The sequence below is a fragment of the Rhinolophus hipposideros genome (assembly GCF_964194185.1).
Source record: "Rhinolophus hipposideros genome assembly, chromosome: 12".
NCBI classification, from domain to species: domain Eukaryota; kingdom Metazoa; phylum Chordata; class Mammalia; order Chiroptera; family Rhinolophidae; genus Rhinolophus; species Rhinolophus hipposideros.
The window spans coordinates 14,543,894-14,570,764 of NC_138058.1; the positions used below are offsets into that span (position 1 = coordinate 14,543,894).

Consider the following 26,871-nt stretch of genomic DNA (forward strand, 5'->3'; position numbering starts at 1 on the left):
AAACATCTCTTCCGCTTCTTCTTCCCGGTGGGATTACATCTTTCTAAAGTCAAGCCTGCCTCCCTCTACCCTTTATGTGGCCATCTCATCCCTGTCCCCAGTGCCTAGTGACCAAACTCTTCCCAAGATGAGTGGATGAAGAGCCTTTTTTCTGCCCTTGGCAAAATCATGTACAACTTTTAAAAGTTAAAAAATAATGAGGAGGAAGAGTGGTAGTTTCTTTGTTTAATGAGCAAAATAGTAAACATTTGACCTGCCTGTTTCTAAAATACCCTCAGCTCTTGTTTTCCATCCTTGCTTTGCCCCAGGCACGTGATAGGCACATTAGAGGCACTCAGAATACAAGATGGCTGGCTGGACGCAAGAGGGACCTTCCACTTTACATAAGTAAAAGCAGTCCATTTTGGTATGCTGTTACTGCCTGTTGGAGAAGACAGGCAAGAGGTTATATGGACAAAGAAGCAGTGAGTGCAGGGGTGGGGTGAGGTCCTAAGGGAGCATGAAATAGGTAACTCGGGAGGAAGGGGTCAGGAAAGGCCCCCTGGGCTGTGCTTAAAATTGGTGTTTTTTTTTTTCCATTGGTTTGTTTCTAACCTGTTGACATGATCTGTTGCCACAAAGTAAGTTATCACTGCCTTTGAAATTCCAATGAGCATTTCTACATCTTAGTTCTTTCATCAAATTGTCGGGGTCCCACACCAAGGGGACAGGAGTGGTCAGGCCAGCTCAGTGCTCCTCTCTGGAGGTGCCGCAGACCGGTGGAAGGTCCTAGTCCGGCTGGACTCCCCTCTCCTGTACATTCTGCCATCCTTGTTAGATGACAGCCACAGCTGCACCAACAAGTGTTGTCTACTGAGCTCCCACTCTGCCAGGCCCTATCAAACATAGCATGATTTCCAACCCTTAAAACAAGATTGCATGATACATACTAATAGCCACGTTTTACAGATGAGGAAGTTAAATCTCTGGAAATTCATGTTCAAAGTCGCGCTCCCTAATTGTGGCAGGGTACGTATCACACCAAGCCTGACAGATGCTGTTCTTTCTGACGGGCCACATGCCATTCAGAAACAGCAAGGGAGGGGGAGGAAGTGAGCTGATAGGAGAGCTGTAGAATGTCTACATTCTAACATCAGCCTAGTTGGATATGAGGTGCTTGGACAGCACATCCTGCCCCCTCAGTGAGGAGAGAGTGGGGGTGCTGGTACCCAACGGGTGTGCATGGCTGTTTCTCGTTTTAGATTCTTTAAAATTCTGATGGAATCCATCAGAAAGAAGAATAACAAAGCATCAGCTTTCAGAAGCGTGAACACTCGAAGAGCTACCCAGCGGGATGTAGATAACATTGGGGAGTCAGAGAGGAATCAGGTCAGTGAGTTCCCCAGGGGCCCGTGGGGACTGGCACAGGTAGGGTCCCAGGGCTGGAAAGCACGGAGGGCGGTGGCTTGCTCAGTCTTCTCTCCTGGGAAGGCTCCATGACTGTTCTCGGTGCTCCTCAGCCCTGCCTGTCCCGGTGTTGGCCCGTCTCTCCTCTTACCTTAGCGTTTATCTGCTGTGCTGAGAGCCGAGAAGCCGCACTGACTTCTCGGGTGTGGGGGGTCACATGGGAGGTAGCGTGGTCTGGGTGGCCCCACGCAGGGCCCGGGCCATCCATCTGTCTGCTCTTAAGGACCCCTCCGTAAGTGATTTTTTTTATCCTGAGGGTAGACTCAAAGTAATGGGACCTGCTGGGCTTTTGGAAGTTCTTTCTCAGTTTCATTTTGCTCTGCCTTTGACTTAGGCCAAATGAACTGAGGCCCACAGGTACTGGCAGGGACCAGAGAGGCATTCTGAAGCAGGGAAGTTGGGATTCAGTGATAAAAAAGGATGGAGCCAGGGAAAAGCCATTGGAGGCAAAATAGGATGATAACACCTCATTTGCCAGGCAGCCTGAGGCCATGTGGGGACAGGTCCCTGAGTGTCATCTGAGCTGTGCGGCAGTAGGTTGTGCCCATGTATCACACCTGCTCAGGTGGAGTTGCCTCGTACCGTCCCTGCCCCCTGTGACCTCAGCTTGTCACTTCCTCTGGGCCTGTCTCTTCATCCCTAAAATGAGGGACTGGCCTAGACCAGAGAGAATTCCGGGTCTCCTACCATGGACATGTACCAGCTGGCTTACTCAAGCACAAATGGGCATGGACTGCCTTTAAAAGGCTGCCCAGTCCTTTTTTATAAATCACCAAGAAGGAGACTAAGAAACGAGGAGCCACGGTCAGAAAGAGAAAGGTATAAATATTTGGTTTTTAGAATACTCAATGAGACTCTAAGACAACCCTTGCTCTTCGTCTCCTCTTGCAATAAAAATATTTGGAACAATATTTTGCACCATCTTCTTCTAATGGCTTGGAAAGCCTTGGCACTTTTTTTTTTAATTTTTTTAATGCAAGATTTTGCAAGTGGTACATGTAAAGATGAAGACTGAAGAGAAGGAGGCATGGAACCCAGGGCCAGCGCAGAGGAGACACTGGATGGATGCGTTGGTTTGGGTGGTGGGCAGACGGCAGGAGGATGGAAGAGTGGCTAAATGGATGGGTGGCTGGGGTGGTGCGTGGACAGATGGATGCGCCCGGCACTTGGTATTGGAGCTAGGCTTTTTCCTCCCTGACCTCACACAGCAGGGAGGGCAGGAAGGTGATGAGGAAGAGGAGGGGCACGTCGTGGACGCTGAAGCTGAGGAGGGAGATGCTGATGCCTCTGATGTCAAACGCAAGGAGAAGCAAGAGGAAGAGGTGAGGAGACTCTGGCTGGGGTGCAGGGGCTGTGGTCACGTCTCCCCTTCTCCGTCACCTCTAAGGGATCCTCCCCTGGTGCATAAGGCCACACCTTTGTACCTTGCTGGGACCCGGCAGGAACCCTGAAGCAAGACCTGCCTGCCCAGCACACCTCTCGACTGAGAAGATGGTGGTCACCAGGCAGGCATCGGGCTGGGGCCAGCCCAGGGCTGGCCTCTGGGTCTGGCGGTCCCTGGATTTGAATCAGTTTCAAGGACCGGAGGCCTTTGGCAAAGAGACGAAGTCAGGCTGCCTCCTGTTTTTACAATGAAAATATAATGCCTCCCTCCCCTCCCCCAAACCAGTCCTCTACTGTCATGATGGCTGTAAGGACAGAAGCAAGGGTAGCGGGGCTGGGGGAATTCACAGGAGAGAGCTCAAGGTGAAGGTGCGGAGGGGAGGGCGCATGGAGCCTGCAGGGCTGGCATTCCCAGGGGAGGGGCCAGCAGGGCGGAGGAAGGCAGCGCGGGCCACTGTGGAGCGGGTGACAGCCTGCCCTCCGTCCCCTCCAGGTCGACTATGACAGTGAGGAAGAGGAGGAGAAGGAGGGGGAGGAGAACGACGAGGAGGATGTGCAGGAGGAAGGAAATGCCCCTGGAGAAGGCGCCCACAGGGCACAGGAGCAGGATGAAGACGTGGGCTCGGGCCCCGAGGAGGACTCGCCCCCTGCTGCAGCCCTGACACAGCCCCGGACGCCCCGCTGCAGCCAGGAGCCGCCGGGAGCCGCGGCCATGGAGCGCCGGGTGCAGGCCGTGCGTGAATCGCACCCGTTCATTGAGGACTACCAGTATGACGCCGAGGAGAGCCTCTGGTGCCAGGTGCGTGCAGTGGGCACCACGGCGGGGCGGACCACGAGCGGGGCTGGGCCATGGTGCCAGCACCTGCCTGCACTGCCGGCAGCGTGGCCGTTTGAGGCCTGTGAGAGTGGGTGGCTCTCTTTTTAATCCCACTTCCCTGAAATTCAGAATCTGGCGGCAGCTGTGAACCCTGCGCCCCAAATTATAGCCTCACACATTTGACTTTCAGACCCACAGGGGGCCACCTGTCTGATTTTTCAAGCACAGTGTGTGTGGGGTCTGATCTGCCAGGCCCTATAGGTACTTTCCCAACATGTCACCTCATTCCGTCCTCAGCACAACAGATTGTTAACATATATCAGAGTGGTTGTAGGGGCCGCAGGAGTACCTCGTTCCTTACACGGGTGGCCCCTGGTCTCCAGGATGGCGTAGTTCCCTCCCAGGCTGGGAGTTCAGGTGCCTACACATCCACACACAGAGTGTCTTTTTCGTCCTCTCCTTTGATCCCGTTCAGTGGTTCCCAAATGGTGTAGATGAGTCCTTGACCAGGATTACACACACGAAACTGTGTGTTATGCTTTGTGGTAACTGACAGGATACCAAGGGCAGTGTTGAGCAATGTGATTTTCTCCATTCTCACTGACCTCTGGGAAAATGTCGCTCCACTGGTTTCACTGCAGTCTCAGTGACTGGAGATGGCTGCTGTGTGTGGTTGGTTAAGCTGTCCCGTGTTCACGTGTGCAGACCCACCACCCCGGCTCGCTCCAGCAGGGCCCCCTGCCCCCTGCCAAGGAGGTTTCCTAACGGCTGTGAAGGAGTGCCTTGGGGACCTGGTCAGCGTGGCCTCTGCCCCCTTCGCGGGGCTGGGGGCGGCCATGGCCCCAGGCCCAGCTCTTTCTCCTCTTGCAGGTGACAGTTAAGCTCCCTCTCATGAAAATTAACTTTGACATGAGCTCCCTCGTGGTGTCCTTGGCCCACACTGCTGTCATCTATGCGACAAAGGGCATCACGAGGTGCCTCCTGAATGAAACCACCACCAGCAAGAACGAGAAGGAGCTTGTCTTAAACACAGAAGGAATCAACCTGCCAGAGCTATTCAAGTATGCCGAGGTACGTGTCCCTGACCAGGTTGTCTGCTGGCCCAGCACAGATCCTCACGCTGTCTCAGCCTTGGGCCACTCGGAGGCGAGGCTCCAGCCACTTTACCCCTGGTCCCTTCTGAGCCCACTGTCCCCAAACACAGTTTGCATGGCCTGAATTACCTCTTGGGGCTGGATCTACAATGCACACGAGCCCAGTTAAGGCTTGCATAGAAACCTGCTCAACTTTACCTAACCCAGCGTCTCCCAAACTAATTTGAGTATAGTTGCTTTTCCTTGAAATTGAAACCTTCCTAAAATACAGTTGTAAGAAATAGTTTGCTGAGTTGCTGGCCTAGCAGCTGCTCACTTTATCTGGTAAAGGAGGCCCTGGGTGTAGAGGCCCCATCCCCCCGCCCTCCCGACACCCAGCGTCGGCAGAGGCCCCTGTGCCCCTGTACCACCTGCTCCACCAGCACTTCTTTTTTTTTTCTTTTTTAACTTTTTTTTTATTAGTTTCAGGTGCACAAAACAATGTAATAGTTAGACATTTATCATTTATATCCCTCACACAGTGACAACCTCCCTCCCCCCATCATCTACCCCTCTGACACCGCACACAGCCATTACATTTCCACTGTCTCTATTCCTTATGCTGTAATAGCACTTCTGTCCTTTCCTCTGAGTGCTCTCCTGGTTCCTCCCGCCTCACGGAGTCCCCAGACTTCGGAGATCCTCTCAGTCCCTGTGCACAAGTTTCCCCCCACAGAATACTGAGGAGCCAGGACTCCCCTAGCCCACTCTCCTCTAGTCTACACTGAGCCTTCAGAGCTCTCCTGCCTCGCAAGTTTCTCCCCCAACAGCTGCCCCGCAGATGGCCCTTCTTCCTTGGAGCCTTTCATCAAATCCTTCTCCAAAGGACAGAGTGAGAAAGCTCATACCTCCCGAGAGCCACTACAGGGGAAGCTCCGTGTCACGCTCATGGGATTTGTTTAAACAAGGCCAGACAAGTCAGTGGCGTCTCTGAGGTCTCCTGTGAAGGTGACCTGCCATAGCGTGGAACCACCTGGGGACCCCCGGGGTGGCTAACTCACCTCGTGGAGCTGACCCATCCCTGCTCCACGTGCCCTGGACAGATGTTTGTATCTCTGCAACAAACCAAGGGATGACTTGATCCTAGGAAACAGGTCTTTCTGTTAACAACAACAAAAGTACCATCCTTCCGGTTGACTCCAAAGTGGATACCAAGTCATCTCTCAGCTCTGGTTATGAGGAGACAGACCTCGGGGCCTGGCTGGCGCCCTGTCAGCAGCTCTGCCTACAATTTCCTTTCCATAATCCTCGATTACCTGGGGGCCACTTTGTCATCAGTTGTGACCCACTGCTAGACAAGGATAGAGCGTGGCCGGGGTGGGATAGGCCTGTATAAGGGAGCAGAAGGCCAGGCCCTCCAAATCAATCCCTCCTTCCCCTCCCCAGATTCTGGATTTGCGCCGCCTCTATTCCAATGATATCCATGCGATGGCCAACACGTATGGCATTGAGGCCGCACTGCGCGTGATCGAAAAGGAGATCAAGGACGTGTTTGCTGTGTACGGTAAGAAGCACTGCAGACAGCAGTCGGGAAATTCCAGTGTGTCAGTACAAGAAGTGAAATATGGGCGTGGTGAGCTGTAACCTGCAGGAGACCCTGAGAATGACTTTGGAGGAGGGGTAACTTATGTTTCCATCTTGTGTGGTGAGTCCATCACCAAAAGCCCCCACTTGTTGCTTGGCCTCTGGCCTCAGGAATCTCCAGTCTGAGACCTTGGCCCCGTACTGCTTCAGGGTTTCAGTTCTCGAGTGAAAACAATGCTGTTAGGTTCTCATGGGCTGCCAGTCTGGCATCTCTGGTTCCTGTGCCACCGAGTGGAAGCAGAGCACAAGACCAGGGGAGGGGGGCACTGCCCGGCCGAGGCTCGGGGGTCAGCGCTAAGTGAATCGGTGATGGGGCTGGGAGTGAGCGCTGGGCTCGGACATGAGCCCGTGAGCTAACTTGTCTCAGAGGCGACGCTACCCCACTGTCCCCTTGTCGCTGCTTAGTCCTACTGATGTTAATGCCCATGTGACAGGCATTGCCGTCGATCCCCGCCATCTCTCCCTGGTCGCCGACTACATGTGCTTCGAGGGTGTTTACAAGCCACTGAACCGCTTTGGGATCCAGTCAAATTCATCCCCTCTGCAGCAGATGACATTTGAAACCAGCTTCCAATTCCTGAAGCAGGCCACCATGATGGGTACGTGTGTGAGCAGGTGTCCGTGGCCTGAATCTGCTCTGGGCAAACGGGCTTGTTCCTCGGGCACCACCTTTCCACACACCTTCCATGCAAGTGAGATCTTGGAATCTCACTGTAAGAAACAGCTGGGGAGGGCTGGGCCTCTGCATTCTTAAGGAGTGGGAAGAGGGCCTTCCTCTCAGACGCAGAAGCCGCGCTGCCTCATACAGTGCAGGCCGCCTGAGACGGGCCTGCTCCTCACGGCCTCCCACGTGCCCTCTGCACAGCTTCAGTGTTGAGCCCCCTGCCCCCTCACCTCACCCCCAACTTCTCCCTCAGCCTCCTAACGAGTGCTCTGTGTGTCTCCCAGGATCCCATGACGAGCTGAGGTCGCCTTCCGCCTGCCTCGTGGTTGGGAAGGTGGTCAGGGGCGGGACGGGCCTGTTCGAGCTCAAGCAGCCCCTGCGATAGCGGCACCACAGCAGCGTCTGCCTGGCCTGGCCTGGAGCATGGCCCGGAGGACCCGAGGGAGGGCCTAGTCTGGCGGAACCTGCCCTTCACACGAGAGGACCAGGAGACCAGAATGCCAGGCAGTTCAAAGTAACAGTGCAGAGCACAGCAGTGACTTGGGGATTCTACAAAGCAGCTGGCCTTGGGGCTGGGCCAGCTTCACCTCGAAAGTGGTAGCATTGCTTTTTTTGTTGTTTTTTGCCTCTCATCATCTCAGGGTATAAACAAGGTTCACCAAGTGCCCCGAATCCCTCTGGGGTGGCAGGGCCTTCCCCTGCGCCGTAGGAGGCTCCAGAAGCAAATCCGTGGCCCCTGCAGCGTAGGGAGGTGAGGGTCTGTTGCTGTGAGCAGCCAGTGACTGGAGCCTCTGGAGCAGGAACAAGGAGCCTGCTGCCCCCGAGCTGTTCCTCCTGCCGCTCCCGCCCCTCAGGACAGTTCCCAAAGCCTCTCCACCCAAGGCTCTTTCCCTGGGCCAAGCACAGGGTGGCAGACACCCCTACCCACCCGGCTTCTGTGCCTGGGGCAGCGCCCTGGCCTTGCTGGCATGTGGCCACATGTCCTTGGAGACCAGATCAGCCCTGAGTCTGGGGCTGGTCTCTCCAGGGCCCCAGCAGCTCATCCCCACACATAAAAGCCCGAATCGCCAGCCAGGCTGCACTGTTTGAACGAGTTGTTGGCTGTCTTTCCCTGGCTCTGCTCTGAGCCCAGCGGTGAAGCCGTGTCTCCCTCTGCAGGCCCTGTTCTGCCTGGGGTCGTCCGGCCTCCCTTGACCTCTGGCACCACCACAAGGGGCCCTGGCATGAACAGACAAGTCAGAGGACTTGTACAAAGGCATTGTAAAACCAGGTGGTTCTGTTTTTGTCTAATGTTATTCCAGCTCAGGCTGAGTAATAAACATCACTGGAACTAGCTATTGGAAGAGGAAAAAAAATTTAAAACTTGGCTTTTTGTTGTTGTTTTTTCTTGGTTTGTGGTTTCTGTATTTATGATTTGAGAGCTCAGGACTCGAGTTTTTCAACACATTCACATCTTGGGTCCTCTTCCTGTTTTTAGCAGAGGACGTGGGGGGAGAGCTCAGCTCCCACAGCACCCCCTCTGAATCCTGCCTGCCCCTGCAGCAGCCCCCTTCCAGAACCAGCTTCTGGCCCTGAGGCCAGGAGAGTGGAAGCCGGTGGGAAGGAGCTGTGTGTGTGGAGAGTGGGAAGGGAGGCCTTGCTTGGGGAAAGGAACCATGCTATTCCCTCCAGACATGTGACGGAACTCAGCCTAGCCCTCCTGTGCCCACACTATGGAAAACCTGGCAGAAACGGCTCACCAGGGCTGGGGTAGAGAGCAATATGGACAGCTTCCGAGGGTGCAGGAAGTAGGGTCACCATGGGACCCTGTACCACAGGTGAAGCTGTGCGTTCTTGGAGATTCACTACTTGATGACGTCTGCTCATACTAGAATTGTGGAGAGGGTCCTCGGAGGAGGTGGCTTGCTGGACAGATGCACGTGGTGGCGTGGCCCCGAGGCCGGGCATAAGCACAGAAGTCGCAGCTCAGCCCCACCCAGGCACCGAGGGCACCGAGGTGAAGGAACAAGCCCAGAACACAGCAGGCGATGACTGCACGCTGAAGGCAGACCGCTGAACTGTGATGGCCCCCTGCCTTTCCCGCCCCGTCCTCCCACGTTTCCTGTTCATACACATTTCTCTGCGGGAATATACCTCCTTCTTGATTTGTAAGCAGACACCAGAGCTTTCACTTAAGCCAGGAATCTTGCCTTGCTCCCCTTATGGGATTACACGCTCACTTCACTCGTTCTCTTCGTTCAGAAGCTTCGTGGGGTGGCCTCCCTTGCCGTTTAAGATGGCATATTGTTTGGACTATTCTCAGTATTGTAAATGCTCTTTCTCTGAGGGTACATTTTTTTGTGTGAAAGAGACAAGTAGGTCTAAGCCAAAACGCATGAAAAGGCCGGGTCAAGCTGCTTGATCATTGTTTTAGAGTGGACTGGAGAGTGATTGATGAGGTTCACAGACTTCATGGAAGCTGGGAGTTCTTTCGGAACCCTGACGTGCCGTGGCCAGCCACTGCTCCTGGATGACCTCACCCTATCATGTGTCAACATCCTACATACTTGCTTATAGCAGTTAAGTCTTTTCTAATCTCTCCTTTCTGGGTTTTCATCAAAACACTACCAGCATTCCTACAAGTACCCCTGGGAGTCTTTGAAACATTTTCTGTCTGAATCAGAAAGAAAACAGGAACGGGTTTAGCACCTTGTCCCATTCCCAATCTGGAACTTGAACTTTCCTTTTTCTCTACCGTCCCCTATCTCCAAATATATGTACAAAATGTATGGAGGTTCCTTCCATTACGCTGATAAACCACTTTCTGTGGAAGTGTTGGCTCCCACACATATGCCCATCACAGACTAGCCTGTGGGGTTTTTTGTTTGTTTTTTAATTTTTGTAAAATAACAATTTATCATCTTAACCATTTTTAAGCGTGCAGTTTAGTGGCATTGGGTAGCCATGTTGTTCTGTAACCATCACCACAATCCATCCACAGAACGCTTCATCTTGCAGAACTGAAACTACCCACCCATTCAACAATAAGTCCCCATCTCTCCTTCCCCCCAGCCCCTGGCAACCGCCATTCTACTTCTGTCTGAATTAGACTCCTACCTTATGGAAGTAGAATCATACAGTGTCTGTGCTTCTATGATTGGCTTATTTTGCTTAACATGATGTCCTCACCCATGTGGCATGTGTCAGTATTTTCTTTTTAAGGCTGAATAATGTTCCACTGTACGTATATATGATATTTTAGCTATTGTGAATGCAGCTGCTGTGAACATGGGTGTACAAATATCACGGAAAGTCCCTGCTTCTGATTCTTTTGGGTTTAGACCCAGAATTAGACTTGTTGGGTCATATGGCAATTCTACTTTTAATGTTTTGAGGAGCTGCTATACTACCATGTTTCCCCGAAAATAGGACCGGGTCTTATATTAATTTTGGCTCCAAAAGACGCATTAGGGCTTATGTTCAGGGGATGATATCCTGAAAAATCATGCTAGGGCTTCTTTTCCAGTTAGGTCTTATTTTCTGGGAAACACGGTATGTTCCATAGTGGCTATACCATTTTCCATTCCCATCAACAGCACACAAGTTCAAGGCTTCTGATTTCTCCACCCCCTTGCCAATACTTCCTGTTTCCATAAATACGTATAAGTTATATATAGTAATCATCCTAATGGGTGTGAGATGAGATCAGATGTTTCAGCCGTTAGGTGATCTGCACTTACTGAGTTAGGAACTACTTAAGGATTGTCTTTCTGTTGCTTGCCAATCTTAAAATTCCCGAGTTTACAATTGAATTGGGGGCTGTAAGAGTCTAGAAAATGCTCATGAACCGGGAAAGACAGGCTGACTAGGTGACAAGTTGTCCATCAGCAGCTTTCCTGCAGACTCGCACGTGGGGTGGCCCTGGACTGCAGGGCGAGTGAGGCAGTAGTCACGCAGTTCAGGTGACAGAATTGCTGGGTCCTCCACAGGTCTCCCAACCCTGGTGCAATTTTGTTTCTCCTGCCTCACTTAATGGGGGGCTCTTACTACTTCCATCACAACCATACGTACAGTCTAAAATCTCAAAATTCCTACACCATCAAGTCCCCCTTTTTGCCCAAGTTCACTTAGAAGAGAGGAACTCAATGCTGTGTATTAGAACCACCTTGGGAGCTTTTAAAAAAACTGATTCCAGGGTTCCTGTCCCAGAAATTCTGATTTAATGGGTCTGGATATGGCCTGGGCTTTGGAAATGCTCCAGGAGAGTAGACTGTGCAGCAGGGTTGAGAACCGCCGACTTAGAATAAGCCCTAAATTTTGCCAAGTCATAGCCTCCATCACCTCTTATCTGTATGATGACTCCTCAAGAAGTGAGTCGTTGGTCCCTGGTTTCCCCACTAAGATCTTAAGATCTAATCCGTGCCCTCAACAAGGAGGAGACACGTACACACTGTTCCCCAATAAAGTCCTGTTTCCCTCCCCCCAATAAAAAAAATCTTAAAAAAAAAGAAGTGTGTGAGTGTGTGTGCGCGCGCGCGGTGTGGTGTGTGAGATAAAGCTCTCAGCACCTTTGTAGACATCTATCAGGAGACAGTGGGGTTCAAAGGGATCCACTGTGAACGCTTCCTGAGGATTCTACAAAAGTGCGGTGTTTGCAGACAGAAAGCAGGAGGCCCTCAGCCGCCCCCAGCCATTGAGGGGGCTGCTTGTTCAATCTAAAAGCTCCTGCTAGCAGAGTCCCTGCAAGGCCAGAGGAGGGGACACTTGACCAGCAAGTATTTCTTAGAAGCTGCTCAGTGAGACGTTTCCCTTCAAAAAGTTAAGCCTTAATTATTTAACAAGAATTCTACCTCTAGTTCTTTAAGCTGTGCCTCTCTCATCCCTTGAGTGGTAGTCAGGGAGCTCCATTCAGTTCTGAACTCCTTCCAGCTCGGGTTTGTTCATAGGCCCAGGGAAAGGCCAGAACCTGGTTACAGGGAACAGGCTGAGCACGTCTATTCATCTTGGCTGGGCTCCGGTGTCACGAGCTGCTCCCTGTGACTGCCCTTGAGCAAGTCTAGGAAATGGGTTTGGGCTCAGGACCGGTCCCTTCCTCCCCTTCCTCCCCTGTTCTGCACCCACCCAAACTTGATGCCCACTGCACAGGCACCCAGAGATGCAGGAAATACACAGCTTCCGCCCTCACAGCTCACAGTCCAGTGCCACAAACAGAAAAGCGAGCAGGAAATTCAGCCTCACGGTGACCAGGCCAGAGGTTGAGGAACTCACCAGGCGTTGTGAAGAGGCCCACCAGCCCCGCCCCGGACTACCACTCTGGGTAGCACTAGGGCCCACTCAGCTGGCTGTAGCGGGGCTTTGGGGAGAGAGCCAGAAGGGAGGGAAATCGGGAAAGAATCGGGTCCAGTCATCACTACCCCTCCTCATGTACCCACCCCCATGCCGCTGCTCCACCTTCCCCTTGAATGGAGGAGAGGCCGCTCTGCAGTTCAGCCAAGGTGCTGCTCCCTCTGGGTCTTGGCAGGTTGTAGTCAGCCTTGCGTAGGGGCTCTGGTGGTCCTGCAGGATGCTGCCTTTTGGACTGGCCGCCTCACACTAATCTTGGGGACCAAGCCAGCCCTGGGGCTGTGGCCTCACATGTGACAGTTTCAAACACCCCAAAATTCAGCTGGACCACAGTAAATGAACACTCTTCTTCCTCAACCATGACTCTTCCCTGAAAACACAAACCTGAAAATTCCCCATACATTCAACCAACCAGCCAAATGAATGTAGTTGAGCAGCGTGGCTGCGTCTCAGGCAAGAAGCTGAGCTCTGAAGTCCGATACCTCAACTGGCAGTGTGACCCGAAGGAAGTGTCTTGGCCTCTTTGTGTCTCAGTTTAAAATTAAGCAAGTGTTCGTAAAATGATATATGGCTGTAAATGTCTATGTACCAACTGGGGACAATTTTGCCCCGAGGACATTTGGCAGTGTCTGGAGACATCTTTGGTTGTCACAACTGGACAGGGCGGGGTGCTACTGTCATCTAGTGGGTGGAGGCCAGGGATGCTGCTGCCCGCCCCACAGTACAAAGGACAGTCCCCTGCAGTAAGGAACTATCTGTCCCCAAGTGTCAGTGGTGTGCAAGTCGAGACTCCTTGCCACATACACATGGGTGGCGGTTAACATTGCTTCTTTTACAGACGGAATCATTTAAATTTTAGCCACTCTGATAGGTAAACAATGGCATCTCACTGCTACTTTAATTTGCAATTTCCTATTAATAATTCTGAGCATCTTTTCATGTTTATTGATTATTCTGATCTGCACTTCTGAGAAATGTCTGTTGGCATTCTTTGCCCATTTTTCCTATTGGTTTGTTTCTATTGACTTTTACTGTCAAGGTTAAATAACTTATTTATTATAGGTACAGAAAGCCTTTTTTGTCATCTGCATTAACTACTTCCCCCCAAAATTAAATGAATGAAATAATATAGGCCAAGAGTCGAGCTGCTGGCCACACTGGGTCATGCTCACCCCTAGACTCCAGTCAGGGCTGCTGGAGCCTCTTCTGAGGTGCACCAATTAATTGAAAAAGCAAGTTGCCTGCTGTGAGGGACGAACAAAACAGCTCCAGTGTAAGCGTGCCTGCACTGCAGGGAGAGCTGGCAGTGACGGGCAGTCTGGAGCAGAACACTGCTCGCCCGGGGCTCCTGCATGGCCTCTGCTTCTCTACGTGACGAGGGCTGACACCCCAGCTTACCACGTGTGGGCCCTGGCCAAGTCCTTTATCCACAGCCTGGCAAGGGGGTGCAGTTACACTGCTCCTTTCGCGGTAACTTACCCACAGACACAGGCAACAATAGTGGAGACCCAAAGATTTGAAGCCAGGCTACTGACTCCAGCGTCTGGGCTCCTAATCTCCTCCTGTGCCACCCCGTTTACCCAAACAGACCCCGAGGAAGGGGTTTTCACATTAGAGTCTGCCTGCATGTGGTATGGCAGGTAGATGTGAGGGCACCAAATGCCTCCTGGGTGCCCCGTCGGAGTATAGCTCAGGAGGGACAGACAGAAAATGCTGGTGGGAAGAGGCAGCTGGCAGCTCATAAGAGCTTAAACTGGAACAGATAAATGACAAGCAGCCACCTTAAGGAACTAAGAATTCCAAGCTCTGGCCCAAATCAAAGAGGTAGATTCTGCAGTTTTAGAAAATGTCACAAGGACCCGACCGACTGTGCATTACCAGAGGAATCTCAGAACTTGGGAGCCAGCCCTTTGTTGTGGAGAACACTGGTAAAGTTACAAAGGACTGTGATATTATCTCACCCAATCCCCACAGCCCTGTCTCAGGCATCCTATTGGTTGAAGAAATAGATCTAGAGAAGGAGAAAGCAATGCCACGGATCAGATCCAATCCACATGAAGACACTTGGGCGGGGGTCCCTCTTGGAGCTGCTCCTCTGCAAGTTGCATCTCATGGCGTTTTCATCGGGTTCTAAAGACACGGGGTGACAAGTCTTAGGTTCCGTTGATCAGACTGGTTAGCGATCTCCTTTGAACATGGAAAGGGGAGCCCTGAGGAATGAGACCTAGGTCAGTTAGGGAGGGGAGGGGAGGTAAATGAGTATGGGAAGGTGAACTGCAGGGGTCATTATGGGTCACGGGTAGGACACAGGACGCAGGAGCAAAGTGGAAATTCTGTGCCCACAGAATCTCTGCCCCTGCTCTTTGTGCTGCTCAATCTGCTTTCCAGCCCTGCCTCTGAAGGCCTGGCCTGGGCAAGCGCCTTGGGGCATGGCCTACAAACTGGCACAGCACTGTGTCAGGTGCCTCTTCCATAGACTAGTTCCTCAGTCGGCGTCCTGCTGCCTGTGGACCACCCGACCCCAGTGGGAAGGCTGCCCTGGCTTTGCGTAGGGCCTGGGCCTCTCCCAGGGCCTGGCAGGCTGCCCTGGCCCCTTGCCTGGAATGTTCCCTCTCCTGGCGGTCTGCCTTACTCGGACTCCTCCGCATCCGGTCACACCACAGGCCTGGGGCCCTCGGCAGCCAATGACCGTCTTGTCAGCCCAGCCCAGACTCTGTGCTCTAATAATAAATGTTGAACAAAGAAGGAAGGAAAGGAACAAGAAAGGGAGGAAGAGAGGGAGGGAAAAGCAAAGGAGGGATGGAAGGAACTCGTGTCTGTGGTCTTCAAAATGAGCATCTTTTTTCCCCCATTTCCTAGAACAGATGTTCTCAAAGTGAGGTCCCCCAGATCAGCCGCATCAGCGTCACCCAAGAACTTGTAGAAATACAAATGCTCAGTCCCCATTTCAGACTTTTCGAATTAGAAGCTCTGGGGTGGGCCCATTCTCTGTGTCTGAACAAGCCCTCGGGGGGATCCTCACTCATGAGAACCGTTGCCCTAGAACTGTCATTAGGAAGTGTTCTTACTTCTGTTGCCCTCTTTTTCTTTCTTTCTTTCTTTCTTTCTTTCTTTCTTTCTTTCTTTCTTTCTTTCTTTCTTTCTTTCTTTCTTTCTTTCCTTCCTTCCTTCCTTCCTTCCTTCCTTCCTTCCTTCCTTCCTTCCTTCCTTCCTTCCTTCCTTCCTTCCTTTCTTTCTTTCTTTCTTTCTTTTTTAGCTATTCCATCCCCAGGGCTCTTCTGAGCTTGGGGAAATAGCCCCAGAGGCCCCTCAGCTCTCCAAGACTGTAGCCCCTGCAGTGCTTCTGTTGACCCATCAAGAGGGGAGCACGCAGGGCAGCCCAGGCAGGGGTGGCAGGTGGCAGATGCAAAAGGAGCGTCACCAGCATCTCTGTGTCCCTCACTTTCATCCGTTCATTTGGACCTCCTGACAATATGTGAGGTAGGTGGGCCAACACCAGTGCCTCAGTTTTAGAGATGAAGGAAAGATCTCCCTCAAGAACTTCCCAACTCCTTGCGGGTCAACGTCTGAGCCTGGGAAACAGCTAAATAACAAGGCAGAGAGGCTTTCTGTGCATGGGTGGGGTATGGGGCTCCCACAGCCCCTCCTGCGCCCACAGTAGGTGAGGGGTAACTGACTAGGACTTGCTCTGGGGCTGGGCATTCTCCTACACTGCTGTGCAGCGTTTTCCTCTGGACCCCATTTCTCTGGATTCAGAAGTCCCACTTCTGGGTATATATACAGAAAAGAATTCAAAGCAGGGACTCCAGGAGATACGGGTGCACCCATATTCATAGCAGCAATAGCCACAACAGGCAAACGGTGGAAACAAGCCAAATATCCACCAATGGATGAATGAATAAACACGATGGGGTACATACATACAATGGAATATCATTCAACCATTAAAAGGAGTGGTGTTTGCATACATGCTACATCACGGATGAACACTGAAGACATTATGCTAAGTGAAGTAAGCCAGAGTCAAAAGGACAAATACTGTGTGATTCCACTTCTATGAGGTTCCCAGAGTAGTCAAATTCGTAGAGACAGACAGTAGAGGAGTGGCTGCCGAGGGTTGGGAGGAGGAAGAATGGGAAGTTAGTGTTTAATGGATACAGAATTTTGTAAGATGAAAAAGTTCTGGAGACAGATGGTGCGTGATGGTTGTACAACAATGTGAATGTGCTTAATGCCACCGAACTATGCACTTGAAAAATGGTTAAAATGGGGAGAAGATCCTGACAGACTGTGGGGACAAAGCCCCAAAAAGCAGTTTCCAGGCTCTCGGCCTCACATAGAAAGGTGCTGGCTCGGGTAGTAAATGGTCATCAACTGTGATCAGATGGCCAGCAGCTGTGGCTAGTTGGCCGTCAGCTGTAACCCGTAAGCCATTGGCCACTAATATAACTGCTGTGGCTACACTAGCAGAAGAGATGGGGGCTAGCAAGAGCGGACTGCAGAGAGGTGGATGCCGCCGGTGAGAATATAGTGCTATGACTCCCCTACTTATGGCTCCGTGGGTGTTCCTTTTTGGCCTCACCATGTCTTGCGTTCTTATATGGGGAGCGGGAGCAGAGACCCCGCCGGACGCCCCGCACGACACATGGTGTAGTCGGCAGGATACGGTGCTGGCCAAAGCTTTCCGAAGGGCAGCGGAGCAGTTTGTGCGTATGAAAGCTCAGTCTGAGGAAGGCCGGGAGGAGCAGCTGCCGGAGAGCTCGATCCCCTTGGAGGGGTGGAAAGATGTGGATGGTTCCCCAACCAGCAGAGGCCGGAGAAAGCGAAGGTTGTTGCCACCCTGTGGGCTGGGAACTGCTTGCTGAGGCAGCTTGGATGCGGGACTTGTCCCAGGAGGAAACGCTTGCTGAATCCTCCGTGGGAGATGAGGGTGAGGTCAAGGTCATCCCTCACCCCCAGGACAGCCCGGGCAAATGACTATGGACTATGAGGAATTGCCTTCTATCCCTGATTTAATGGACGCTTGACTGTTTGGGAACATACCACCATGTAGTGGGACTGGCGGATGTTTGCTTTTGTGTCTTGACTGGCCGCCATCGAGAATATGTAAGCACCTTGATGTGAGCCGCTGTTGTTCCAGCACAGTACCCCGAGAGGCTCAGAGAAAGAGTGGCAGTGCCCTGAGAGGCCCTGGCTGTGTCCAGGAAGTCTGGCTGTGCCCAGAGAGAGTGGCAGTGCCCTGAGAGCCCTGGCTGAGTCCAGGAAGTCTGGCTGTGTCCAGAGAGAGTGGCAGTGCCCTGAGAAGCCCTGGCTGTGCCCGGGGAGACAGGTGGTACCCTAAGAAGCCCAGAAGTCTGGCTGTGCCCAGAAGTACTGGGGTGGTGCCCTGAGAGGCCCTGGCTGTGCCCGGGGAAACAGGTGGTACCCTAAGAAGCCCAGGAAGTCTGGCTGTGCCCAGAAGTACTGGGGTGGTTCCCTGTGAAACCCTGGCTGTGCTCGGGGAGATAGGTGGTACCCTAAGAAGCCCAGGGAGTCTGGCTGTGCCCAGAAGTACTGGTGGTGCCCTGAGAAACCCTGGCTGTGCTCAGAGAGCCTGGCTGTGTCCAGGATATTGCATTCACCTCCAGGCTCCTCGCACAGGGCCCTTTGCGGAAGACACTTGCCGCGTAGATTGTGAGGCGAGACCCTGTAGGGGTGGAGTGTGAGGACAAAGCCCCAAAAAGCAGTTTCCAGGCTCTCGGCCTCACATAGAAAGGTGCTGGCTCGGGTAGTAAATGGCCATCAACTGTGATCAGATGGCCATCAGTTGTGGCTAGTTGGCCGTCAGCTGTAACCCATGAGCCATTATCCACTAATATAACTGCTGTGGCTACGCTAGCAGAAGAAATGGGGGCTAGCAAGAGCGGATTGCCGCCGGCGAGAATATAGTGATATGACTCCCCTACTTATGGCTCCGTGGGTGTTCCTTTTTGGCATCACCGTGTCCTGCGTTCTTATGTGGGGAGCGGGAGCTGAGACCCCGCCGGATGCCCCGCACGACACAGACTCTAATAAGACGCTGCAGGAGCACAATGTGGCCCCTGAGTCACTGGTGGATCAGTCAGTGGTGCTGCACGACCGTGAAGCAGGAGGCAGGGACAGCGCTTCTGGACCAGTATCGAGAGGATAGGTCCCATGTAAAGGATATGTCCAAATACAAACCTCACATCCTGTGTCCCAAGAGAACACACAGGTTAGAGACTTACAGCAGCAAAACAGAGAGCTATAGGTTTCCTTGGAAGAACACCAGGAATTCATTATGAGCAAGAACCAGAAATAGATGTTACAATTAATGGTTGCTAAAAAAGCAGTGGGGGGAATAAAAAGCAGTGGATGTGGAACAGGTCCTGAAAGCTCACCAGTCTCACTCTGCAGAAATTGAGAGTTAGATTGACAGAATTTGTGAAATGGGAGAAGTGATGAAGAAAGCAGTTCAGGTGACTGATGCCAATTTTGTAAGATTCAGGAAAAACTAGCCCAATTAGAGCTTGAAAATAAAGAACTCTGAGCAGCAAGTCACTTCAGATCAGGAAGGAAAACTCAATGGACACTACTTCCCAAGCTATCAAATAACTTCAGCTTCCGAATGAGAGCTGGAGATTGTTTATCAAGGAAGTTCCTATCTTTCTATGCTAGTATTGCCCTTTCACTGTCTTGCCTCAAACTTGATTTAGTGTTCATTAAAAGAATCAGGTGGCAATTTAGAAATGGTAGTCAAAACTGACTGTCCAGTTTTGGGGTGTGTTAGTGAAAATGCACACTGAATTTCACCATTCCTTTCTCTAAGAGACTACTTTTAATTTTCATTTCTGGGACCTGGATTTATATAAACTTGTTTTCAGTTCATTTTTGTTGTTTCACATCTCTGAAACTGAGCATTCTATTATCAAGCAGCAATTTTATTCTATATAGGATTGTAAATACCAATTACAGAAAGTTTAAAAAAGAGGTTAGCTTTTTAAATCTATTTGGCATAAACCTGTATTATTGTCCATTTGAGAAAAGTAATACAATTCCACCAGACTAGATTGGCAAATTCTGATTTGTAATGTCATTCACCTTCTAGGAAGTTTTAAGTCTCTCTGGTGCTAAGAGTTGGCACTTTATGGCCTTATGTCTTTACTCTTAATTTGAGAGAACCTACTGCTAGTTCCCAAGAAACGTACTTGAAAATAAGTCAACTGTTTTTCTCTAGTAGTGGTATAATCATCATATTGTTCAAAGAATGCTGAGAAATTTGTCCTGTATATGTGCACACACACACGTGCTCTTAGTTCACATGCTAAAAGTAGCTTTTATTTACTCTATTAGATATTAATGGTCAATTTTTCTGTTTTGTCATAGGAAATCTTCAACTTGGGTAGTTTACCTAGTGTGAAGAGCATATAATACATTTCTTCACATTATAGTTCTTAGCTACTACAGTCTACTATTTAATTATATATACTTTCTATTTTATAGTTAAGAACTATCACTTGCTTGGATGTCTTTCATTACTAGTACCAATAGTTGACTTTCTTTTTAGACCCATTTTTCACAAGGAAGCAAAGTTTTATCACCTAATGAAAGTTATTGCATTCATAGTGTTGTGTAGGCAACAAAGCAGTGTTGAGATTCAAACGCTCAGTGGGCAACTGGGCTCACGTATCAACCCATCCCCTCATCTGTTTACTCAAATTTCAAATTTACAAATTACTTCATGTTATACTATCAATTTAAGTTTGCCCCCTGAATAAGTGAAATTATAAACACTAAACCTGTCAATATTTTCCAATAGCATTAAGCACCATATTGTATGGGAGAGACGCAGTATTAAAGAGTTTTTTGTTAGGAAAAACACGATTAAAATGGTAAGTTTTATGTTATATGTATATTATCATAATAAAAATTGCAATCCGTTAGTGATCCCCTCTCTCCCCCCAAAAATCCTCTGGATGTCGGGGCCATTTTCAGGAAAACAGCAGCATATAGACCATTTCGCAAACATCCTGCACAGCCACACAACCTCCATGACCCCACGGTGGCATAGGAGATAAAGTCCTGAACATTGGGTTTGATTTTCTGGGCTCCCACTTTCTGGCCCTATGACCTTCTGCAAGACCCCCAGTCTCCTGTTTTATAAAATGGACTAATAATATCTTGGAGTTCTGTGAAGGCCAAGTAGGAAATGCTCTGAAAGCTTCTAACATGTAACAAGTGCTCGATCAATGGTAGTTATTCATAGTGTTCTCACAACCTGGAATATTCTCCCTCCTTCTCTACGGGGTAAACTCCTGTTCATCCTTCGAAGCCCAGCCAGCTCAAATCTCACCTCTTAGACTGTAAAGCCTGTGATAGCCTGCAGGATCATTCACCAATAAATACCAGCTTCCCCTCCCTGCCTGATGTCAGGCACAGCCATTCAACTTGAATGCTTCTAAAGAGTCGCTTGGTGCTAAGCCACGTCTTTCTCCCTGGCTGGGTAACTAGCACTAGGTAACAGCTGCTCTGGCTGCCTGGCTCCTGGGAGCAAAGCTCCAACAACTCACAGTGGACATGTAGCATGAATAAGAGAAAAACCTGTCATTTAAGCCTCTGAGATTCTGGGGTTGCTTGTTTCCTCAGTGTAACCCAGCTCTGGGCCACTCAAAGTGTGGTTGGTTTTCTTTTCATAGACTCGGCATTCCATTATATACCATGTTTCCCCAAAAATAAGACCTAGCCAGACAATCAGCTGTAATGCATCTTTTGGAGCAAAAATTAATATCAGACCTGGTCTTATTTTACTATAATATAAGACCAGATCAATAATATAATATAACATAATATAAGATAACATAACATAATACAATATAATGTAATACCAGGTCTTCTATTAATTTTTGCTCCAAAAGATGCATTAGAGCTGATTGTCCGGCTAGGTCTTATTTTCGGGGAAACACGGTATATATCACACATCCATTTATCTGTTCATCCATCGATAGACATTTAGGTTGCTTCCATATCTTGGCTATTGTAAATAATGCTGCAATGAACATAGGGGTGCATATATCTTTTCAAATTAGTTTTGGATTTTTTCGGATAATCCTAGAAGTGGAATTGATGGGTCATAGAGTAGTTCTATTTAATTTTTTGAGGAACCTCCATACTGTTTTCCATAGCAGCTGCTCCAATTTCCATTCCCACCAACAGTGTATGAGGGTTCCTTTTTCTCCCCAACCTTTCCAATACTTGTTATTATTTGTCTTGTTGATGACAGCCATTCTAACTGGTGTGAGATGATAGCTCATTTTGGTTTTGATTTGCATTTCCCTGTTAATTAGTGATGTTGAACATCTTTTCGTGTGTCTGTTGGCCATCTGTATGTCTTCTTTGGAAAATGTCTATTCAGATCATCTGCCCATTTTTTAATTGGGGCATTTGTTTGTTTTTGAGTTGTATGAGTTCTTTATATATTTTAGCTATTAACCCTATATAAGATATATAATTTACAAATATCTTCTCCCATTCATTCTGCTGATGGTTTCCTTCACTATACAGAAGTTTTTTATTTTGCTGTAATCCCACTTGTTTATTTTTGTTTTGGGGGTCAGATTTTTTAAAAAAATCCCAGGACTGATATCAAGGAGCTTACTGCCTATGTTTTCTTCTAGGAATTTTATGGTTTCAGGTCTTACATTCAAGTCATTAATCCATTTTGAGTTAATTTTTGTGTATGGTGTAAGATAGTCTAGTTTTATTCTTTTGCATGTGGCTGTTCAGTTTTTCTAGTACCATTGATTGAAAAGACTGTCCTTTCTCCATTGTATATTATTGGTTTCTTTATCATACATTAATTGTCTACATGTATTAATAAACCTACATTAATAAACCTACATGTAGGTTTATTCTGGGCTCTCAGTTCTGTTCTAGTGACCTGTGTGTCTGTTTTTATGTCAGTACAAACTGTTTTGATGACTATGTATTTGTAGTATAGTTTTAAATCAGGGAGTGTGAAACTTCCGGCTTTCTTCTTCTTTCTCAAAATTGTTTTGGCTATTCGGGACCTTTTGTAGTTTCATACACAGTTTAGAATCATTTGTTCTAGTTAGGTATAAAAGACCATTAGGATTTTAGTAGGGATTGCATTAAATATGTAGGTTGCTTTGGGTAGTATGGACATTTTAACAATATTAATTCTTCTAATGCATGAGCACAGAATATCTTTCCATTTATTTGTGTCTTCTTAAATGTCTTTCATGAATGTCTTATAGTTTTCAATGTACAGATGTTTTATCTCATCGATTAGATTTATTCCTAGGTATTTTATTCTTTTTGACACAATCATAAATGGGTTTGTTTTCTTATTTTCTCTTTATGATTATTTGTTACTAGTGTATAGAAATACCACTGATTTTTGTATATTAATTTTGTATCTTGCAAGTTTACTGAATTCATTTATTAGTTCAAAAGGTTTTTGATGGAGTATTTAAGGTTTTCTATATATATAGTACCATGTCATCCACAAATAGTGACAGTTTTACTTCTTCCTTTCCAATTTGGATGACTTTTATATCTTCTTCTTGTCTGATTGCTGTGGCCAGGACTTCTAATACTATGTTGAATAAAAGGGACAAGAGTGGGCAATTTTGTCTTGTTCCTGATATTAGAAGAAAAGTTTTCTGCTTTTCACCATTGAGTATGTTAGCTGTGGGTTTGTCATCTATGGCCTTTACTATGTTGAGGTACATTCCCTATATATCCACTTTATTGAGAGGGTTTTTTTTAAAAGTCATAAATGGATATTGAATTTTGTCAAATGCTTTTTCTGTATCCATTGAGGTAATCATAATTTTTATCCTTTTTGTTAATGTGGTATATCATGATGATTGATTTGCAGATGTTGAGTCATTCTTGTATCCCTGGAATAAATCCCACTTGATCATGGTATATGATCCTTTAAATGTATTGTTGATTCAGTTTATTAATATTTTGTTGAAGATTTTTGCATCTATGTTCGTCAAGGGTATTGGTCTGTAATTTTCTTTTTCTGTGTTATCTTTGTCTGGTTTTGGTGTCAGGGTAATACTGGTCTCCTAAAATGAGTTTGGGGGTATTCCCTCCTCTTCAGTTTTTTGGAAGACTTTGTGAAGAATTGGTATTAAATCTTAAATGTTTGGCAGAATTCATCTGGTCCTGAATTTGTGTTTTGGGGGAGGTTTTTTAAAATTACCCACTTAATCTCTTTGCTAGTAATCAGTCTATTCAAATTTTCTATTCCTTTGTGGTTCAGTCTTGGAAGATTGTATATTTCTAGTTATTTATCCATTTCTTCCAAATGTATCCAATTTGTTGGTGTGTAATTGTTCATAGTAGTTTCTTTTGATCTTTTATATTTCTGTAGTATCTGTTGTAACTTCTCTTTCCTTTCTGATTTTATTTATTTGGGTCATCTCTTATTTTTCCTTGGGGAGTCTAGTTTCATTGATATTTTCTATTGTTTTTTTTCCAGTCTCTATTCCATTTATTTCAACCCTGATCTTTTTAATCTCCTTTCATTTACTAACTTTGGGCTGTGTTTGTTTTTCTCTTTCTAGTTCCTTTAGGTGTAAAGTTAGATTTGAGATTTTCCTTGTTTTTATGACGTAGGCATGTATCACTATGAACTTTCCTTTTCGGACTGCTTTTGCTGCATCCCAAAATTTATGGAATGCTGTATTTTTGTTTGTCTTCAGGTATTTTTTAAAATTTCCTTTGATTTTTTTCATTGATCCATTGGTTGTTTAACCTCCACATATTTATAATTTTTCCAGTTTTCTTTCTGTGATTGATTTCCAGTTTCATACCACTGTGGTCTGAAAAGATGCTTGATATGATTTCAATCTTTTTAAATTTATTGAGACTTATTTTGTGGCCTGACATATAATTTATCCTGAAGAATGTTCCATGTGCACTTGAGAAGAATATGTATTCTGCTGCTTTTGAATGGAGTTATATACATATAGCAAAAGAAGTCACAAAGTCTCCTGGCATTGATAAGGCCAAGACAGGGCTCCCTATTTGAAAATATGCATATTGTGCCACCTCCGGGGAGGTGGGCACCTCCGGGGAGAAAAGCCTTTCCTGGTGCTTGCTTAAGATTCTAATGAACTAAGATCAGCCCAGTCATTAAGAACCCACAAGATTTCCACTTAACCTTTGACCCAAGCATTCAGATGAGAAAACCAGGGTCCCCAAGTTTGTCTGTGAGGATGGAGGCAACTGGCACCAGCACATGATGAAACCAGACAATAGAGAGGCCTGAAAAAGAGGTAATACCACCTGAAGCTGCAGGGTCTCCCCTCAGCTTCTCTGGGATAGAGTTGGTCACACATGTGCATAGGGAGGCACACAGAAGGTCCTCTGAGTGACCATGAGTGACATCCAAGTGGCAGGCACACACCCTTTAATTGACATATGAACTCAACTATCCTTCCCTCAACTCTTCCTTCTTGATCTCTGAGTGTTCCTCTTCTGAATAGTAGGAGTTCAGTGTGAGAAGTCACACAGGCTGAGTGGGCAGGGAAGCCCTACCGGAGAAGTGGGGTTTGAACTGCCCATTAAAGAACAGGTAGAGAGGGTGGAACGAGGATTGGCAGGTCAGTGAGAAATCTGGTTTGTCAGGAGTGGGAAGTTCCTGGAATGGGGATAGGCCAGAAAGTTGAGTTGGGGACTGACTGCAGATGCCTTGAGTGTCAGGCTGAAGTGTGCAGACACTTCAACAGAAAGTCATGGAATGCTTTTGATCGGACCCTGACATGCAGAGGTCTGTGTTAAACCAAAACAAATTTGACAGTGAGCTATGGAATAGACTGGGTAACGGAGGTCTGTCATAGGCTATTGTCATGGGGAAAACCACAGTGAGATGCGTCTGAGCTAACTGGACAAGGAAAGAAGAAGACAGAGATGCTGGTGACCCATACACTGAATTTGAGAGTAAAAAACACAGAGAAGTTGACAATTAAAAGAATAGTCTCTGTTCACAACTTGTATGGTGCTGACTTTTAGGCAGCTGTGTCCTAAGAAAGAGGAAGGCCCCTAACTAACTTGATAGCATATTTCCAGCTCTTTCATGTGAGTCACATTCTTTCAGGAAAATGGAGAGTTTCTTAAAAAAGAATTCATTCTACCCAGTGCCCATGTATTAGTTTTCACTTCTAGCAGATCGGGCTATCGTCTCAGTTTTGCATATCTTTTTTGTAATGTTTATCTCAAGGAGCTTCTAGCTCTTCTTCCACTTCCAACAGGAACCAGAGTGGGAGGTGAGGCAAGGAGACAAAACTGTCTTCCCCTTTGATCTTAGTGTATCATCAGAGTCCCACCAAGAGAGTCTCACTAAGAGAGAGATGGCCACTCAAAGTTATAAGTCTGCTTTTGGAGAGAATAAAACGAAGGGCTATTTACAAAGATGTGGGCAAGATGAAAGGACACCAACAAGGAATGATGCAGAACCTCCAGGAGAGGAACCGTGGAGAGTCTTCACCATGGTAAGCTTGAAGGGACAAGGAGAGGAAGTGGTCAGATGTCCCAGAAAGGACTGTAGCTGAAAGAGGAATGGCTGAAAAGCTGCTGTGGCCACAACAGAAACCAGTCACACTGCTCCCAGATCATCCCACACAGGAAGGAGTTAGGACAATTAACACTCTGCGGGCTCTCCCCTCCTGCCCCCCTATTTCCTGCTGGTGTCCTCTATGGTCCTCAACCAGAACCCAGAAGTTAAGGAAGCTCAATTGACACAGTTTATACAGGTCAGCCCGTAGGGACAGAGCAACAGTGGAGAAGAAAGAGGAGGAGATCTGGAGGGACGAGTGGGGTTCAGCCCATGAATACTGACATACAAGCCAAGGTAAAACAACAGAAACTGCCTATCATTTACTGAGCACTAACCACAGACCGGACCTAGCGTGAGGGAATGAAGTAAGGCCAAGCCTGGGCTTTAAATAATTGGGAAAGAGAAAGCTGGTCTGCAGGGCAAGGAGACTGGCGCCCAGAGAAGCAGGTACCTGGGGACAGTGGAAACAGAGCAGGAAGAGAGAAACTGCAAATTTCTTTTTGGTGTCCGTTCTCTAAGAGGCCTAATGCCTGTTTCTATGAAAGTCCTTTGATTCCACACAAAATATTTCCCTTTGACATAGGCAGCTTGAAGAAGTTTCCATTTCTTACAAAGAAAGAAGTTTGGCTATGCTTCATTTGAAACAAAAGAACCTTGAACACACTTAATTTCATTTCATCTACATAACATCCCTGAAGGTAAGCATCCTTACCCCCATTTTAAAGATGAGGATGTTCAAAGTCCAAGTACGATTAGGTAAACTTCATTAAGGGACCTGGAACTTACACTTGGGTCTGCCTGACTCCAACACTCTGGAATTTCCTAGGACTCCACAAGCTGGCCAAAAGCAATTTTCAAAACCAGAATTGAACTCCACCCCTTGACCAATAAACTCCTGTGGGGGAATTGGTTAATGTCTCAGCTTGACAGCTAG

The 26,871-nt window shown here is 48.1% G+C and overlaps 1 protein-coding gene and 1 pseudogene across 3 annotated transcripts in view; both read left to right on the top strand.

Annotated features, from left to right (window-relative positions):
• The window catches only part of POLR1A (RNA polymerase I subunit A), a 79,291-nt gene extending 70,883 nt beyond the window's left edge, over window positions 1-8,408 (top strand). Inside the window, exons 28-34 of one of the 2 annotated variants that reach the window (XM_081069625.1) lie at window positions 1,242-1,368; window positions 2,655-2,768; window positions 3,323-3,628; window positions 4,517-4,717; window positions 6,166-6,283; window positions 6,798-6,962; window positions 7,312-8,408. In XM_081069625.1, coding sequence (XP_080925751.1) covers window positions 1,242-1,368; window positions 2,655-2,768; window positions 3,323-3,628; window positions 4,517-4,717; window positions 6,166-6,283; window positions 6,798-6,962; window positions 7,312-7,412 — 1,132 coding nt within the window. In that variant the 3' untranslated portion in view covers window positions 7,413-8,408. The remainder of the gene's footprint in view (window positions 1-1,241; window positions 1,369-2,654; window positions 2,769-3,322; window positions 3,629-4,516; window positions 4,718-6,165; window positions 6,284-6,797; window positions 6,963-7,311) is intronic. The other variant, XM_081069626.1, reaches the window with a different exon arrangement.
• Window positions 8,409-12,161: 3,753 nt separating this feature from the next.
• LOC308505766 (suppressor of IKBKE 1-like) lies at window positions 12,162-18,961 on the top strand (annotated as a pseudogene). Its single transcript has 2 exons — window positions 12,162-12,501; window positions 18,394-18,961. The product of its transcript is annotated as a suppressor of IKBKE 1-like (transcript).
• Window positions 18,962-26,871: the final 7,910 nt, after the last annotated feature.